This window comes from Ambystoma mexicanum, chromosome 3q, assembly GCF_040938575.1.
Source record: "Ambystoma mexicanum isolate Mex_15411 chromosome 3q, UKY_AmexF1_1, whole genome shotgun sequence".
Taxonomy (NCBI): domain Eukaryota; kingdom Metazoa; phylum Chordata; class Amphibia; order Caudata; family Ambystomatidae; genus Ambystoma; species Ambystoma mexicanum.
Window position 1 is genome coordinate 779,581,255 of NC_090926.1, and position 18,460 is coordinate 779,599,714.

The window sequence follows — 18,460 nt, forward strand, 5'->3', positions numbered from 1 at the left end:
CTGTGGGTAACTGGCGGCATAATCTGGGGATTGGGCGTTCTCCAGAGTCGCAAACAAGTCTATGTCTGGAAAACACCATTCCACAAAGACGTTGAGTAGAATGTGCTCTTGTAATCGCCACTCCTGCTCTTCGGGTAGGTGCAAATCCCTGCTGAGCACGTCTGCCAGAAGATTGTGTTCCCCTGGAACATATTGGGATAGTAGAAACATGTGTATGAGTGCCGACTGGGAACGTTTGGATAGCCCTGAAAATGAGTGTCCCCTGTTTGTTCAGATAGTACATGGCTATGGTACTGTCTGTAACAACAAGAATTGTCTTCCCTTGTATGTGTGCTTGGAAGACTACTCAGGGCTTTGAACACTGCAAGTAGTTCGAATAGGTTAATGTGATTTGATGCTACTGATGGGGTCAACATGTTATATGCCGTCTGTTCGAGGAGGTGAGCTCCCCACCCCGAGATAGATGCTTCTGTGGCGAGAGGGGCCTCTACTGTGGGGTTTGTAAAAGGTTTTGCGTGCAGCAGGTTTTCCTTTGATCACCACTACCGAAACTGAACAAGGGCTGTTGAAACAACCACCAGATCATCCCACTGGCCGATGGCCTAACATCATTGGCTTGAGAGTCATTCCTGCATGGGGCGGATGTGCAGAACTAGGAAGACGAAGGATGCGATCATACCCAGCAGCTGCATGGCCTTGTGTACAGCTATCAAGCGACTGGCTACAAAATGAGGGATCTGGAACATGTTTTGAACCCTCTCAATGGAGGGGAAGACGAGACCATCTTCTGTCTGAATTAGGGCACCCAGAAACTGTTGGACTTGGATTGGGACCAGGCTTGATTTCTTCTCGTTGATAAAGAACCCTAGACTGAAATAGAGATCTACTGTCTCCTGGCTATTTCCCAGACTCTGTAAGAGTCTCCGGCTACGAGCCAGTCATCGAGGCAAGCAAGCACAGGGATGGACTGCCTGCGCAGGTGAGCCGCTGCTACCGCTACTACTTCATAAACAGCCTTGGGGCTGAGGCAAGGCCGATGGGGAGGACCTTGAACTGATATTGAGTGTCCTCTATCTTGAACCTGAGGTACTGTGTTCTGGCAACATTAAATATGACAGTATGTATCTTTCATGTCCAATGTGGCCATGTGGCAGGGTGCAGATCTAAAACAGGGTGCATGGTTAAATTCTTTTTGGATACAAGGAAGTCTATTGAATAAATACCCCTGTTGGCTCCCTTTTCTAGCAGGACCTGGACCACTTCCAACAGGATTCGCAGATGCTCTGATGAGTCGTCTGCTCCGAGGTGGATGGTAGCGGGTTGGCTGGAGGAATTCGATGTAGTATCCGTGGGTGACGGTCTCGAGTACCCACAGATCTGAAGGGAACCCCACATATGCGTGGGTAAAAGATGTCAGACTTCCCCCCCCAACTGGGGAACATGGGAGGGGACCCGTACCACAGAGTCATTGAGAGGTGGAGGCTGCCTTTCCCTCATCGAAACCCCAGCTGAGGAGGGGCTTGATACTCGCCAGAGATACCCTGACCAGAAGACCAATGGGTTCCTCTCAAACCGTACTGTCCCTGCGGAGAGCGGGAGAAAGACTGCATGTGAAAATAACAGTGGGTATTGAAAGTTCCTCGCTGGACAAAGGATTTGGCAGAGAACTGATCGAGTGATTTTAAGGTAGTCCCCACTGAATATCACTTTAGCTCGCTAAGAGTGTGGTGGTGTTGGCAATCCGGTTGCATAAGGCCGCAGAGGTGGGAATACGTTTGCAGAAGGTGTACCATTTTTTGCAATCCTTGTCTGGAAGGGCCTCCAATAAGGATATCGGCACTCGTGACCTTTTCTGTGTTGTTGCGACAAGGGAATCCGGGTACAGTGTGGCCCCGGAGGTACAGAGGGTCGGATGGAGCCGAGCAGACAACTTCTCGACTCAAGGGTTGACTGCACTAGTGAGCAAGGATGTCAAAATAGAGGGGAACAATCTTTTTTCCAATAGATTTAACAGCGGAATAGCCAGGGTCAGGGACATAATACATATCCTGGTCGTGGTCATCTGGATCATCCAGAAACACATCCATCTGCCAATCCTGGGTATGGTGTTCCTCCAAGGATGGAAACTGGCACCTGGAGAGAGCTGGGACAGGACAGGAATCAACAGGCTTCTGGCGTTTGGAAATCTCATGCAATTGGCCTGAGAAATTAATAAATCCATCCATCTTGTCCATACAGGCTTCAAACTTATCTCTGGTCCACTCAGAGGAGCCTGAATCACCAGGGGGAGGAAAGGGCTGGGTAGATGGATGGGTCCTGCTGCAGGACCCTCGAAAGAGAAGGAGGGGCCAGAGAATAGCCTACAGGTAAAGGGGAGGCCTTATTGGGGTCTGAAACATGAGAAATGGCTTGAGAAAGCTTTTCCCGAAGCTTTGGGAGTGTTTTCGGCAAGTGGACCCGCTTCAGCGCATCTTTCAACACACCTGCATCGAGGGCCGGGAACTTAGAAGGAGCGCCTGCTAAAACTGACGGCTTATCGCCATGCGTGGGCTGCAAAGGCAGGTGCAGAGGGCTGTGAACCGCGAGGTTCAGAAGGCCCGTCAAAGATTTCGATGGACCCGCAGGAGTCGATGGCTTTCTCAGCGGATCCGTCGAGTAAAGATAGGGGGTTGTGTGCTTATGAACATGTGATGCCCGAGTGTCCTTGTCGCTGGTGTGCGACTTCCCCCATCGCACTGCCGGCAGCATGCTTAGTAGCACTGCTAGCAGCATGCTTAGTGGGGGCGGTGATGGACACATGGGAACGCAAAGGTTCCACCGTTAGGTCAATGGCCTCAGAGTCGGAGCCACGGCTGTCGACCGATTTCTCGTCTGTGGGGCCGGCGGGGTAGTGACTTTCGGCCTGCATGGCATAGGCCGCCCAACGCTTCATGAGTCTGTCTTTTAGGGTCTTAGGCCGAAAAAGTTTGCAGGCCTTACATCGGCCCTCATCGTGATCATGAGGTAAGCACTGATTGCATTGGCGATGGATATCCTTGCAATTAAATTTGCCATTGCAAGAACAGCAGGATTTAAAAAGGTGTCCTCTCCATTACAGAGGGAAACGGCAGCCAGAACAAGGAAAAGAGGAGGGGTAAAAGGAAGGCATTCTCGAGAGAAGTCAGTATAACAGAGCCCCACTCTTCCTACTGTGACAAAAGACCAGAGGGCTGAGACCTGCTATCAGCCGCAGAGCGGCCTCGACCAAGTTGAATTGGATCAGCAATATTACCTTTTACAAGCTCTGCATTTTTGTGACCGACTAGATAGGCGGAAAAAAACAATGTGGTGGGACATCGACGTGTGAAGGATTTTGTTACAGTCACATGCATGTCAACGTCGCTTTTCGATCTTCTAAAAAATATGCAATACTCTGCGATTATCACTAGATGTCGGACTATATGCTCAGCATTCTAAGCAGATTCACAAGCATCAGAAAATGTGTTTCTTGCAACACAATGTAGATGAAGGGTTACAGCTAAAATGCATTAACTGCTTCCTTCTCCAGGTGTGCTGCTGAAGTTAAAGCCAATCCTATATGCATTCAAATATAAAGAAAGAGCAGCAGTTAGGGTCAAAATCCATCTGGGGGCGTGGTAAATTACAACTAGAAAGACCTGTTAAAGCTTTGGTAATAGAAGGTTATGTTCGAAGAGCTGATTATTTGTTGTGAGGCATTAGTTAATTTGCAGAAGGCATTAGTTAATTTGCAGACACCTGAAACAGTGAGCTACTTAAAGCAGACCCGACAAAATATTTGTTTCTGGTTGTTGTGTGTTTAAAGTACATAGCGCTATATGAAACATAGAAAGGAATTTTTGGTTGAGTTCAAAACTTGAATGTACTCTTCACAACCCCAATTTATAGCTGAATGACTGGCCACAAAGCAGATCAGGAAGTAGGATTCCTCCAGGCATTACTACTGCACCTTATGCACAGCGCTCACCTGCTGCTACTTCGATGAACAGGATCTCACACAAGTTCCAGATAAGCTCCATGGCTGAGAGGATGGAAACCTAAGAAAAAGCAGACAATTAGAAGAACACAGTATGGAAACAGTACAGATCTGAGAGTTGCCCCAATCAGCAGCTGCACCAAACACATGTTGATTTCCTCTCTTAACTAACACCCTTTAAACCAATCCCAGGGATGCACATAATGATAGAATAAGAGGGAAAAGGTACCCAGCAACAATGAGCAGCCCTCACTGCGCAAAGTAGTAAGGTCACCAGCCTCTAGGAAGACAACCCCAAAGCGTTCGTTCTTGGTGTCCAACATCTGTGCTGGCCCAATATGCACCCCAAAATTTACCCTCCAAAGCACCACACTGCGACTTTAATGAAGATCCCGGGCCGGGAGGATGGCTCAGGGGCAACGTGCTTTTCTTGGAAGCAACGCAGCGCAGAGCAGAATGAGTTAAATAGCCAGTCCTGCGCATAGAGGTTGTACTCTGGCATTAAGCGCGATATAAAATAGCAATTTAATTATTTTTTAATCTCACAAGCTTGGTTGCTTAGCTCCTTGGTTTTCACCTCAAACTGATCCTACATTAAAGTTTTAATACCTAGGTTGATCAATCTTTGCTTTTCCCTGGCTAGTTTTGCAAACCTTGTAGAGCTTTTCCACAGGTACTCCAGTGAGAGCTTAAGAAGACCAGCCACCGTGAGGCACAACTTACTGCCACTTGCAATGATAGTGTCCCTGAGCATTCAAGTTTCACTCTTAGGACTGGTCTTGAACTCCCGGTAACAGTCTGACAACCAGTCTCTTCCCCATGGCACTGCTCCCACTCTAACTCTGCCGAACTCCCAGTGTCTCCACAGACCCTGGAAACAAATATTTTGACACATATTAAACTCACAGCAGCCCACACACACGTAACACCTTTATCAGGGCAGAATTCCAATTTTGGGTTTCTCATGAGCTACTTTTTCGGGTCTCATAAGCATTACTTTCTGTTGGCTGCCTTGGTTTCTTGGCATTATGTTTGTGGCCAGAAGAAATTACTTCTGGTACCGTTCCTTTGACTGGATGTTCCTCCCACGTAACTCATAACTCATCTTTGATATCTGCAATATACAGCTTTAGCTGCTTCAGAAAAAATAATTTCAGCAGAGGGCACTGTGCGTCGATGCAGTCGACTCGATTTCCCTCTAGGGCCTCCGTCTCGAGGATGATTTCATCGAAGGCATATATAGCATGCGCAGCACATGTTGGCATCAGTTCTGTTTTTTGGTGTCATTCTCAAGTAGAACTACCCATATAAAGCGGCTATGACCATCCTAGGCTTGAAGGGGTATAAGCTGCAATAACATTGGAAATTCTACTGAGGGTAGGCGGGGAGGGGCGATGAGGAATACGTGGGAGGAACATCCAGTCGAAATAACGTTACCAGGGGTAAGTAACTTGTTGTTCGAATAGATTGTGTCCTCCCACATATTCCTCATCTTTGCTAGACTCCCAGAGCAGTGTTTGTTTTGGTGAGGGGAGTCAGAATTTTGCCCTAAATGGTTTCCATAAGGATGGAGGACAGCTTTCCAAAGCTTCCATCCTGACTTAAGGTAGAATCAAGGCATTACTGTAATGCTTAGGAAAAGTGTGTATCGTAGACCAAGTAGCTGCCTCACAAATGTTTTTAATAGGAACACCTCTTTGCAGAGCAGAAGAAGTAGCCATGCCCCTAGTGGAAAGGGCTCTCAAGCCTTCTTGGAATCCTTGCCAGCCAGCCTGTAGCATTCGAAAATAGCTAGACTAAATCCTCTGGATAAGGTCTGTTTTGTTACAGTCTGCCCCAGTCCATGATCTGTGTAACCTATGAATAGTTGGTCATCCAGACGAAGTTTTGACAACCTTGAAATGCAGAAGTTCAGAGCACTTTGTGGGTCGAGCCTGTGCAACCTCTTCTCCTCCTTGCCAGGATGAGGTGGAGGGAAGAAAGTGGGTAACACAATCTTTTGTCCTAAATGAGCTATTTGGACACATGCTTGGTAAGGCAACTGCAGAACACAAAAGTTGCTTTCATGCTGATATCCATCTGACCCTCCCCCGATCAGTGAAGGACCCACAAGAGCTTGACAAAAGCGGGAAGTGTGAAAGCACAGTGTTACACCGTATGGCATCCTCCAAAAGGCACTTCTTGCAAAAAAAATTGACAAAGAGGATACATTTCAAAAGACAATTTGGACGCTTTATTTGGACAATTTATATAAACGTTGAACAAATAAATAGCTGCTAATCATTTGAACCGGGAAGTGAACTGTTCCATAAGGTCTGCTTTCGGTGGACAGGGCACGTTTGCAATGTTTTGTGGCAATGTATGTGTCCTAGGAACAAAATCATGAGTGATTACATGGGTATGTATGTCCAACACAGTCAAAGTGAGATCTTTCACAAAATCGAATTCCATTACCTGTTATATTGGCTTGAACACCCATTTTTTGCTTCTTTTCATAAAGGCAATTGGGTAACGAAGCATCCCAAAGTTTCCCGCAGTCCTTGATTGTTCTCTCCCTACGTTCTCGTTATGCGCTAATACCGCCAGTAATGTTCGATATTGCATCTCGTCTATGCCGAAATGCAATCTCTTGGGCCTGTACTTTAGGAAAATATTGTGGAACACCTGCAAATCTCCCGTGTGACAGAATTCTGTGAGTCCCTTCAGATCTCTTGATAGAGTTTTATCAAATACTATCTTCTCAAGAGCTTTGTGTGGAGGTGAAGATGGAACCAACCACTTCTTGCGTTCCTGCTCCACCGATAATGGTCCATGTGCACATTGGTGAAAATGTAGGTTTTCTGTCCAAGAGTGAACATGCCATACATCAAATTGATGGCAAATGTTTGGAAAACTGCTCTTGCATGGCCTTGGCTATTGAAACAGGTCTGTCGGTGGCTATGAGGTCTATTTGCATTCCCCTCGATTGGGGATCTTCCAGGGATTTTATAAAACCATGCTTCTCCATGGCCACTGAGGATTTAAATTCGAACACCTGCACGACGACCGAACTCACAATTTAGTTTCATTGTCCTGAAACTGGTATGTGCAGTACTTTGCTGAAAATCTGGGGCTGTCACACTGTCCATCGCCAGCTAGCCTGAACCGTTTGTTAGAGAATGTCCTTTCAATTGACATTTGTTCAATTTTCCAAGCTTCACTAATAGCAGGGAATAAATATTTGCATTGATATTTGTAGCACTGCGTTTTAGAAAGGAACTGGAGTCCCACAAATTGACAGAAACTGGACAACTTACTAAAAGTAGAGCCACTGAAATGTAAAGCTGCTGCACACAGTAGATTTCCAGCTGGCACTTTGCCCAGCATTGGTTGAGCGGACCATGAAAATGTAGCATGGAGCTGGCCACAGGTGGCTTGGATTTTCATGTTAGTGCCTTGTGATACACGAGTCACATTCACCAATGGCTGCCTGCATACTCCCCGCCCCCCCCTCACTGGATGGACACATTTCAGCATCAGTATAATCTCTACCAGGCAGCTGGTGAATACAATGTATTTGTGCTCCTTTATTAGATTATCGTCCTGCATGTATGTGGTTTGTGACTCAACTGTGGTGGACACATCAGCTGAACAGGACACACTGAAGTCGAGATCTTTGGCAAGTTCCTCTGTCAATTGCATAGAAGCTTCAGTCTGTTAGTTCAGCTTGTGTTATTTGCACACGAAATGGAGAAACCATCAATGTCGATTGTTTATTGGGTGGCCCTTTGTTTTGCGGGTGTAGATTGTGTGAAGTGGTCACTGAGTAATTCAAAAGCATCTTCCTTATATTCAGTTTCTTCTTCATCTTGTCGAGTTCTCACATTGTAGCAATGGTCCAAAAACATTTTGCTTGCTTCGCCTGTCACATTCAATTCATTTTCTTGCCATTGGGCATAAGCATCTCAAGTCTGCTTATTGACTGGACTCAAATTATAGTTGCTCCATGGTGTAATCTGTTTAGCAAGCAGCATCTTTGGTTTCATTTGTTGTCTGCATCTTCATACTTCTTTTTCTTATGGGCTTCTGAGAGATGGGTTGTAAAAACATTTTCAATGTAAATACAACATACAGTATATAGCACTTTAGATTTTTTTTAAAAGCATGTTATGAAGACAACACCAGCTCAAACCACTTTTCGTAAACAAAATTGTTAGTTAACCTTGTTTTCTTGATTTTCTGTGAAACCGTTATCTTCACTGTAACGACCGCACCAGCAAGCTGGTCTGCCAACTCTGTTCCATGTGCCTCCTCTTCTAATTCCCGACCTTGTATACATCCCTTGAATAGAATATTCCTTAAAAAAAAAATTCAATCATATTTGAAATCAAATTCTTTCATCGCACATATCACTTACATACATACCCTCGTAAACAGTGTACGTCATTTATATACAATTAGAATTGCATCTGATTGATGGCAAGTGTACTCGATCAGAGGTCACTGTGCAAAGCCTACTGATTGTAATGTTGCACTCAAGCAATTTTCATTGTATTCGGCATTAGGGTAGAAATTGTAACATTAGAACTGAAATGGTAAAAGTTTGAAAAGATGCACGTTTATATGAATGTTACTGTCTAATAGTATCAGATGTAGGATTTACTCTCTTTCATTCAAGGGAACTGTCAGTACGATTACCTCATGCTCTGGACCAGCTCCAAAGGATGATGTAATTATAGTCGAAGTACCAGCATTCCCCTATAACAGTACTTGTTTTAATATGGATGAAAACAGTGAAACTGAACAGAAAAAAATCGGATGCAGACAATGGTACATATAAATAAAAACCCATAAATGAAACATTATGTAAACAAATAACAGGATACATGAACTATTTCATATTATCTAAAATTCCATGCATAATACATTTCCGTAATCAAAAAGCAAAATAAAACTACCTGACAGGCGCTCAAAGTTGATGTTGACTGCGGAAAAGAAATGGATGCAGAATCTTGCTCCTTCATTTTCAGGACATTGTCACAAAGTGGTAAAGGGAAAATTACATTTGTGGAAAGATCCAACTCTCAAGAATATGAACTATGGCAAGTCTGTATGGCTCACCATTGGTATACTGGACGTGTCGGTGATGTCATCACTACCGATAGTCGGTGCTTCAGTCAATATGCTCACCTAAAAGAATTGACATGTGAAGCAACCGATTACGAAAAGATTATGCTTATTTCAAAGGGCACTATAGCATAGTTTTCTCTGTTCATAAATAATTTTCTATGAAGCTCCTAAAACCAGGGACATATGTCTGGCAAAATGGGGTATAGTTATAAAGCAATACAATATGGTAAATATGCAAAGTTTTTAAGAAACATTTACACCGAAAGCACCAATCCGTTCATGTAGTTACCTGTTCAGTGCCCTAAGGCCTACAGGCAATTCATGAACCGTGACTCACCTGAGGCAGAGCGTGCATGAATGGAGTTGGAATTGCATTTGGAAGCAATTTACGAGATGTTCTGAGTCGATGCTTCTTTGTGTACTGCATTTGGTCATACATATTCGGGGTAAGTGCAGGCTGCAGAATCAATCGCCCCTCAAGTCCCCCCCCCAAGACATCCTGTGCTCTACTTTCAAGCTCGTCCGGCGCAAATCCGCAATATCTGACCCATTCTCTTATTAGATCTATATTCCTCGGGAATATATGCATTATTGTGCCCTTAGGTTTGGTATGGGTCTTAGAACAGCAACTGTAAACCATACAAGCAGGCATTGTTGAAAACAATCAGTAGAAAAAAAGTCAAAATCTTTAAAAAATTATTTTGCATGAATGGGTGAGAAAGATGGAATTCTATCATGCATTTTTCTATGCAATGTTTGTTTTGGTCAAAGAAGAAAAACCTGTGTAGTCTACTATACACTAGGACAACTTTCATACAGAATTGATTGATGTGACGCAAATCCTAACGCGTTACTCGTCCGTTGAATGTACTTACATGCATCAAATGGAAACTTGCTTATAGACCCGGTCCGCGAAGGATGCAATTCTATCCCAATTGACACTGATGACAATTGCAATATATCTAGATCAGAACAAATTAAACACAAGTCAATGGTAATGGCAATGGCAATGAGATGAATAAACATTACACTTCTGGGTACATCTGTTCGAAATAGATAGACATTTTGAGATCAAGAAGAGATGATTACGTGACCTGCCCTTACCTTGACCAACAAACAGTTTGATTCAGCAAGCAGGGTAGTTAGTAGGAGAACAGGTAGCGCGATCACGAGTTGACTTGCAGTGGTCACAGATGTTATGATAAATATCAAGGGGTTTATAAAGAATTAAAAAAGTGTGGTTTATAAAGAATTAAAAAAGTGAGTGTGTATGTGAATGACTGACGTGTATATGGCGTGGCCTTATGTGGATAGGAGGGGTGTGGCCTGCTTCAGGGGAGCCTGCCTGGAGCCACTGGATCTGGCTAGGTCATTTGTACAATGGCCCCTGCGCGCATGATAACTTTGAAGTGTACATGTTGTTTGGCACTTTGGCCGTTCCCATTCCTGCCAGCGCCCATCCACTGCCGTTGATAATGGAGGGGGGATGGATGGGCATGAGGCGTGCAGACAAGGCCCGGAACACCGCTGAAAGGAGAGACACACTTATGTGGATTGCAGGGGCACGGTCTGCTTCAGGGGAGCCTGCCTGGAGACACTGGGTCTGGCTAGGCCATGTGTACAATGGCCCCTGCGCGTAAGATACATTTGAAGTGTAAATGGTATTCGGCACCTCAGACGTTCCCACCCATTCAGCCCTGCCAGGACAAGTGAGCGTGTCCTTGATTCACTGAAAAATTGAAACAACCATTCATAAAAGTTCAGTTGTATTTTATTTTGTTGCTGATGTTGATGGCACAAATGTACTACACATTATACACTTCGGGTTGCAGCACAGTATGGGAAATCCCCTGTACTGACCGCTGTCACTGGGGAATGTGTCTCTAATGGCACCAACGACACAGGCGGGTATTACTCGTGGAACACAGTGTCTAAGCCTCCCATGAAGCCACCATGTAAACGCACGACAGGCCACCAGCCTGTACCACCTGTGGAAGAGAAAAATACAAACTGTGTTTAAACTTACAAGATAAGTATATCAAACCTTAGTTGAAAATGCAATCTTGTATCCTATGGCATTGTTGCCAGTACAAATGTTACTTCACGGATAAATCAACTTGGCCTTTAAAGTGCAGACACATTACAAAAGTGAACTATGCATTCCATTACATTTGGGACACAGAAATATTGTTTCTTGGTTGTACATGAAAGACACATAAGATGAACACTATGATTTCCCCAAATCGCGAGTGATGTATAGAATTGCAAGACTACATTCATTTGACAGTGATAGATCAAAGTTATGACAATATAGGAGATAAACATGAAATGTTAGTGGCCTAAGTGACATCACATCTAGAGTACACTTACTCGTTACTTGGATTGCGAGGGCGAACTGTTGCGCGAAGTTCGTGCATAAGCACCATCATAATCCTCAACACGGACTATGTGAGGAAGGCGGCCCTGAAGTCATGCAGCTCGGTAACGCATTGCGGCCGTGTCTGGTCTTCCGATATGTAGCCGAAGCAACCAGAGCTTTCTCGGCAGCATCAGTTCTCCTCCTCGGTTGGCATGACCTTGCACCGATTGCAGGTACACCAGGTGGAGACATCGTCCATGCGACTAGGCTCAGGCTCTTGATCTGGTGAATCGTCCTCCCAATCGTCCGAAGCACCATCGTTTCTGCATCTTTCTCTTTCGAGTAATTCCGCCCCGGAATACTCTGGCTCGTACCGGTAGAACTGTATTGTTGCCATTATGCGATAAAATTAAAATAGATAGTAATGATAGTACTAGTATCTGTTAGCGCGGGCTACGAGCAACGAAGATAGCTGAACAGAGCAGAAACGAGCCACAGGATACACAAAAAAAGACAGGAAACTATTGAAAAAGCAACTCTGATGTTATCTGATGAGAAGCGGTCCGTTTATACTTAATGAGGAAAGAGGCGGGCTGCCATTTCCATGGAGAAATGTAATTAGCTGGAGCGCAGAGAACGTTGACACGAGATTGGCGTTGTGAAATGGGCCGTACGTGTCTAGTGATGTCAGCTTCACGGGCGCGGGATATGATTTAGTGATGCCAGGGCAGTTCACCTTAGGGCGATGCAGCAAGGGATAAGATTAGCACAAGATGGCCGCGCCCTGCTGCCTGTGTAAAAGTGAGGAAAACTATGTTAAGGTGCATAGGAAATGTTTGTACGATCGATCAACGTATGCTTAAAAACACATGCCTGAACGCTCGGGACAATAATATTTTTGAGCGCACTATTCCTTTAATTGAATGTCATATCATAATTTTTGCACATAATAAATGTATGCATTAGCCATGAAGGAAATGCTTAGCCTCCGTTGAAGTAGAATCAGGGGCAATGCGAGACACGTGTCGGCTTTCATTTGGATGAAACCCATGGATAAACATCAAATGAATTTTCAATAAATGGTCTCATGATTTTGTAAAATATGTCTGTTTGACAATTGTTGTTTGATTCACTAAGAGGAATTTGTATGAGAGTTGGCAATGTTATGACTGTATTGTTTAACTATACCATTGAATCAAATAGATGTGTGTGGTGCGGTAAGAGGTGTCAGTGATTGTGATATTTTGCATGTGCATATCAGTAGTCCTAACAGGTCAGGACTTTACTTCAGCCCTGCAGCCCCATTGATAATTAAATATGAACATGGAGGACTGATTGGGATCAATGATCACTATAACAAGGCAAGGGGAAATCCATTGATAAGGAGCATGTATTTTGTTTCATATATATTTTATGTCCTGAAGTGTTGTAGAATTATGATTTCTCCTTTGTTTTTTCTAAATACTACTAAATTAGTGTGTTTTTGACAGTTTTTCTACTCATAAGGCAATACTAATAAATGTATTTATGTTTAAAGTACATTATATGCATTTCATTTTCTCTGCCTAAGTGATGAATTGTAGTTTGTAGAGTCCCCCTCCCAGAGTGAAGCCTCAATGCTTTGCTATGCTACACACAGAGACTTTTGGTCTAGCATGATGGACACCCTATTTTATCACTTACGCTTAGCATTTCTACACCAGTCACCAAAGGTCTGAAGAATAGATTCCCTAGCAACCCTGAGAACATGTTTCCCTTTCTACAGGGCTAAGATGCCCTGTAGAATGCAAATTCCAATTACTTGATGAGGTCACATCGGACTCACTGAACCTACTTGCAAAATGAACCCCATCAAAGGTCTCACCCAAATTACCTGCCCCAACACTCTTCTAGACTCAGATCATTTTAACAGACTTGGCTCACCCCTCACGACTTCAAGATAAATATCATTACTTTACTCTCAAACACCCATAAAAAACATAACTGGGCAACAGGAGTTTTTACTATTCTAACTTATCTACTATTTCCGGTCTAAAATTCCACAGATGTTCAGCATCCTCATCATATCTAGGTATCAGACTTCAATAACCTAAAATATATAGACCTTGACCTTTCAAACATGTTACCCAGCTTCTTCCGCCAGCTATTTTCCTCATCTGCCATCTCACCTTTCCAATTCACTGTTTCCCTGTACCAAGACCTCTCACCTCTACCCTAACACAGTCCAAACCTAAATCTACCCGACCCAACCACCAACAGTAAAAACTAAAAGTAGCCAAAAGAAGGTTCATCTTCTGGCCGTCTATCCTTAGCCATTTGTCTTTAGGCTTTCTCTTAAGGGTTTCTTGTAATACACTAATCTTCAATATGCACATTTCTCACTTTTAGAAAACCTCTTCCTTATGGTAATTTCTTCTGATATTTTTCTCAGGTTTTATTCATGTAGCTCTTCCCAACTGTTCAAAGATATTGGGCCTCATTACGAGTCCGGCGGTAGCCATGCCAGAAAAACCGGCAGGCTGCCCAGGACTCGTAGTGAATTACTGCCTCGCTGATTGCCGGAATCACTGGGGCATTACAATTCCGTTAATCCCCATTCCCATGGAGTCCCATAGGACTCCATGGGGATGGGGACAATTGAAACACTGGCACTGTAAATAATGGTGCTGGTATTTCCATTTCCGTCTGCAGGAAAGTAGCGTTACTCCCGCCAGGTCAGACCTGGTGGGAGTGACACCACCCGCCTTCAGAACACTTAATCTGCTGGTCCGGAGACAACGGTGGCAGCGGTTTACCACCACCGTTGTTTCCGGACCAGGAGGCTTGTAATGAGGCCCATTGTCTTCCTGACAATATGACACTTATCAATGGTTTCTTTAAGATATTCTCTTAGACACCACCCTTTTTATTTTATGTCTTTCCCTTGTTTTATCAGGGATGAGAATTCCCCACTCTTGGTGTCTTAAATCCACTCTTTCTCTCCTTGCCTGGTTCACTCTGTGCTTTTAGCTCACAAGCTTTAAGTGGTCTCCCCATTCTTCAATAATTATCTCTCTTGGCATTATCTCTTGTGGCTTTCTCTCTCTCGCACAGGATATTTGTTTCCACTTTCTTAAATAATCACAATCATTCTTATTTTTCAGGTTTTCGAATGGTTCTTCAGATATCAAGTTATACTGGTTCAATGTTCCGTTATCGGCCTCTGCTTCTGCAGTTCACCCCTGTACCTTTGTTTGCCCGTGGGGCACGACGCTCGCTCGGGTACATTGGTCATCTTTCTCGCTTATTCCTTTCGGGCATCACACACGTACAGTCTCGGCATCTCTGTAACTGGCCGTGTTCAGTGAACACCGGCAGATGGGAGCTGTCAACACTCCCTGTCCTCCAGGTTTCAGCGTTGTTAGACGCCTGGCCCACCACGTCAGACAGTTCCTCTGGGTCTGTCCTGATAACCGCTTTGCTGTGCCTCCAGCGACTGTGCTTGGCATGCTAAGCCTCTCGCAGTTCCGCTGGTCCCCCAGTTCAACTCTGCTCCACCTCTCTACAGCGGTCAGACATCAGGGGGTTTCCCTTGTACACCGTTCTCTCTCCTCTCTGGTGTACGTGGATATTCCCTTTTCCTTTAGACAGCGTGCCGGTTTCAACATTGCCTATGTTTTTGATTGAAGGCAGTCCCATATATGCAGATAAAGTGCCCTGCATACGGAGTTCCCTTTTGTAATGGGACGTTCATCCCCCGTTCCAGTTGCTGGAACGGGGGATAATGGTTCGCTTGGGCCGATAACGAGGGATCCGGGCCGTTATCCCCATCCAGGGGCTGGAACGGGGGATGAAGGCCATTAGCACCCCATGTTGCCAAAGCGGTAACCCAGAGTGCCAAAAAAATAAACAAATAAAGTGGTTTCTTTCCTACAACGGGAAATGAAAATCCTTTTCCAAGATGGCCGCCATGGAAATGGAAAGAAGGGCTCTGTACATAGCCCCTCTTCCTTTTCAATGGCGACCAGCGTGAGGCGAGGCGAAGGAGCGAAGGCAGCCGCACCCGCCGCAAAAAATGTAAGTAGGGGGTGAGGTGGTGGGGAGAGACTGTGTAGGGGGAAGATGGCAGTGGGGGAGCCGGCCGGGAGGCGGCTCGGAAAGTGGGCTTTTACTGGCAGTTAAAGTCTGCATTCCTAGCCATCTGATTGGCTGGCTTTACCCGCCCGGATGCTAATGGAGTCCTTGTCCCCTAAGGGGGAGTCACGTCCAATGAGGTCCCATTTGCCCACAACCCTAGGGAGGTTCTTACGGAGCAGCCCCACCTCCCTAGCCTCAAAGGGGTTGCCTTCCCATTGGGAAGAAGGGACGAATAATCCCATTCAGCACATGCCCTTCCCCTTACATGTATGGCTTCCCCTTCTCCGTGATGAAGATACAGACTATTATCGTCCACGGTTGGTTGATTTTTCTTGTTTGTTTGATTTTAAAGTGTGTTTTCGGTGCTCTGCAGCCTTTTGAATATAGTCTTTTTCCCCAGTTCCAGATGGTTGTTTCTTTGAAGTTATTATTGGTTTGCCAGGATAGCTGGGAGAATCATTTTCTGAAATACTCTGGCTTGGAGGATGGGTTAAGAGCTCCGAAAAGGTTGGGAAGTCTGTACAAATGATCATTTCTGCAGGGAGACCAGGTACTACGGCACTTTATAAGCATTGTAGGTTGGCCTCTGACGTTTTTTTAAACAATTTTTATTGGTTTTTACATATAACCATTTACATTCACAAACCATTACATAATCATACCAAAACAGTCTGTAATATGCTTTTCTACCCATCCCAACTCTCCCCCACCCCACGGCCCACTATGCATCCCACTGCTTCTGCCCCACCAATTCGCAGATGTTCTGTGTTATCTTCCGCACCCTTGGGTATGTCGGTAACATTAGTTCCCTGGTCCAAAACAACCAGAGTAGCAATCAATTGCTTCCAGGCCTCCAAACCTCCCCCTTCCAAATCCCCTCCCTTCCCTTTGCCTCTTGCCACACTACCTTTTCGACATTCGCCCATTTTACTAGGTCCCCCCCACCACCCACGTGCAGACGGTCGCGTCTGTGCTTTCCATTTCATCGCAATCCTGCGTTTGGCCAAAATGTATGCTAAGTCTTAATTTACTCACTTGTTTAGCTCTTGTCGTCCTGGGGAAACCTCCCAATAAGCACACCCAGGGGGGATCCCACATCTAGGGTGATGACAACCTTGGCCATCAATTGAGACACTTCTCCCAAGAATTTACTTATCTCCACACACGACCAGAACATGTGCACCATCCACGCGTTCACCATACCACATTTGGGGCACACTTGTATCTCTGCTGTATTGAATTTGGCTATTTTCTGCGGTGTTAGGTACGCCTTGTGGGTAACATATAGTTGGATCTGTCGAAACCGCACATTTTGGGATACCTTACTGTGGTACCCTTGCACGCTACTCTACATCCAGTCTGACATGGATTCTCCCAACTCTGTCTTATGTGTACAACCTCTTTGCCCACCTTAACTAACCTCATTCCCACCATCAGACACGTCATAAAATGTCTCAATAGCCTTATATGGTTGTGAAGCCAGTTCAGCTCCAGACCACATCTTTCTCACAATCTGCTGGAGTTGGGAGTACGTAATATATTGTCCCAGATGTAACCCTGTGTCCGCAACCAGGCCTTCAAACTTCTTGAGCTCCCCATCCTCCAGTATATCACCCATTGTCACTATACCCACAGGCTCCCATCGGCTCCTGATGTTCAGCCTAACCAGTGCATCCACCCCTTCCAATGCTACTAAAAGGTATTTGCGGGGAACATGGAGTCGGTTTCTCCATCAGCAGGCAAGCCCTTGCCATATTGTGTTCCCCAGGTGTTTATGTTTATTATTTGATAATGCGCACAAAACCCAGGGGTAGCCGGGTGCAGCAGGTACAAGGATACTTAAGCTTAGGTTGCATACAGAAGATAAGAAGCATATCAGTACAGTGCATACATGTCAATACAAGCAGATGAAATGAAAACTAACATGTTACAGTACTGAAGGTGTATACAAAAAGGTAAAAAGGGTAAAAGCAGAATAGTCTTCGACTGGGTTTCAGGAGTAGCACGGCCGTTAGGTACAGCGAAAATTAGTTGTCGTTGGACCAGAGCCAGTTTTTTACCTTACATCTAAAGTTGGAGTAGGGTAGGTTGGCTCTAAATGCAGTGGGCAATGCGTTCCAAGCCTGGGCAGCTCTGACAGGGAAGCTTGCTCCACCCGCTTTGGATCGTCTAAATCTAGGGGTTTCAAGCACGAAGTGTGGTGGCCGGACGATTTTCTAGTCAGTCTGACCGAGATGTAGGGGGGTGCTGGTTACCAGACATTTGGTCGAAAAAAATTGGTCGACCAGACAAATGGTCGAACCAATTTGGTGGAAAACCAAATGGTCGAATTTTTTTTTTATTATTTTAACTCTTATTTTTTTGGGGGGGTCCCCCACCCAACCCCCTTTTTTTCTCTAAAAACCCCTTTTTTTACAAAACAAAAACCCGAAAAATAAATATATAAATAAAAAAAAATTTCGACCATTTGGTTTTCGACCAAATTGCGTCGACCAAATTGCAGTCGACCAGTTTTTTTTCGACCAAATGACTGGACACCGGGGTGCTGTGTTGTTGAGCCCTTTGTGGGTGAGCGATAGTGTCTTGAGAAGGACTCTGTCGCTGATTTTAAGCCAGTGGTGGTCTTTCCTGATGTTGGAAATATGTGCTCTACGGGGTATGTCAAGGGCTGCTCTAAGAGCGTTATTTTGAAGGATTTGCATTTTATGATAGTTTTATTAGCTCCTGCATAGAGGGCATTACAATAGTCCAGCTTTGACATTACTGAAGCGTTAGCTAGCGTGATGCAGTTAGATTTGGAGAGGTAAGGTCTACAGGTCCTGATTAATTTACAGGTCTATGCTGTGGAGGATGCCAAGGTGTTAACTTGTTTTTTGAGAGAT

The 18,460-nt window shown here is 44.8% G+C and overlaps 1 protein-coding gene across 1 annotated transcript in view; it reads right to left on the reverse strand.

The window, feature by feature from the left end:
• NUP85 (nucleoporin 85) overlaps positions 1-18,460 on the reverse strand; it is a 977,524-nt gene that overhangs the window by 630,510 nt on the left and 328,554 nt on the right. The window contains exon 6 of the mRNA XM_069654821.1: positions 3,986-4,055. Within this exon, the coding sequence (XP_069510922.1) occupies positions 3,986-4,055 (70 nt within the window). The remainder of the gene's footprint in view (positions 1-3,985; positions 4,056-18,460) is intronic.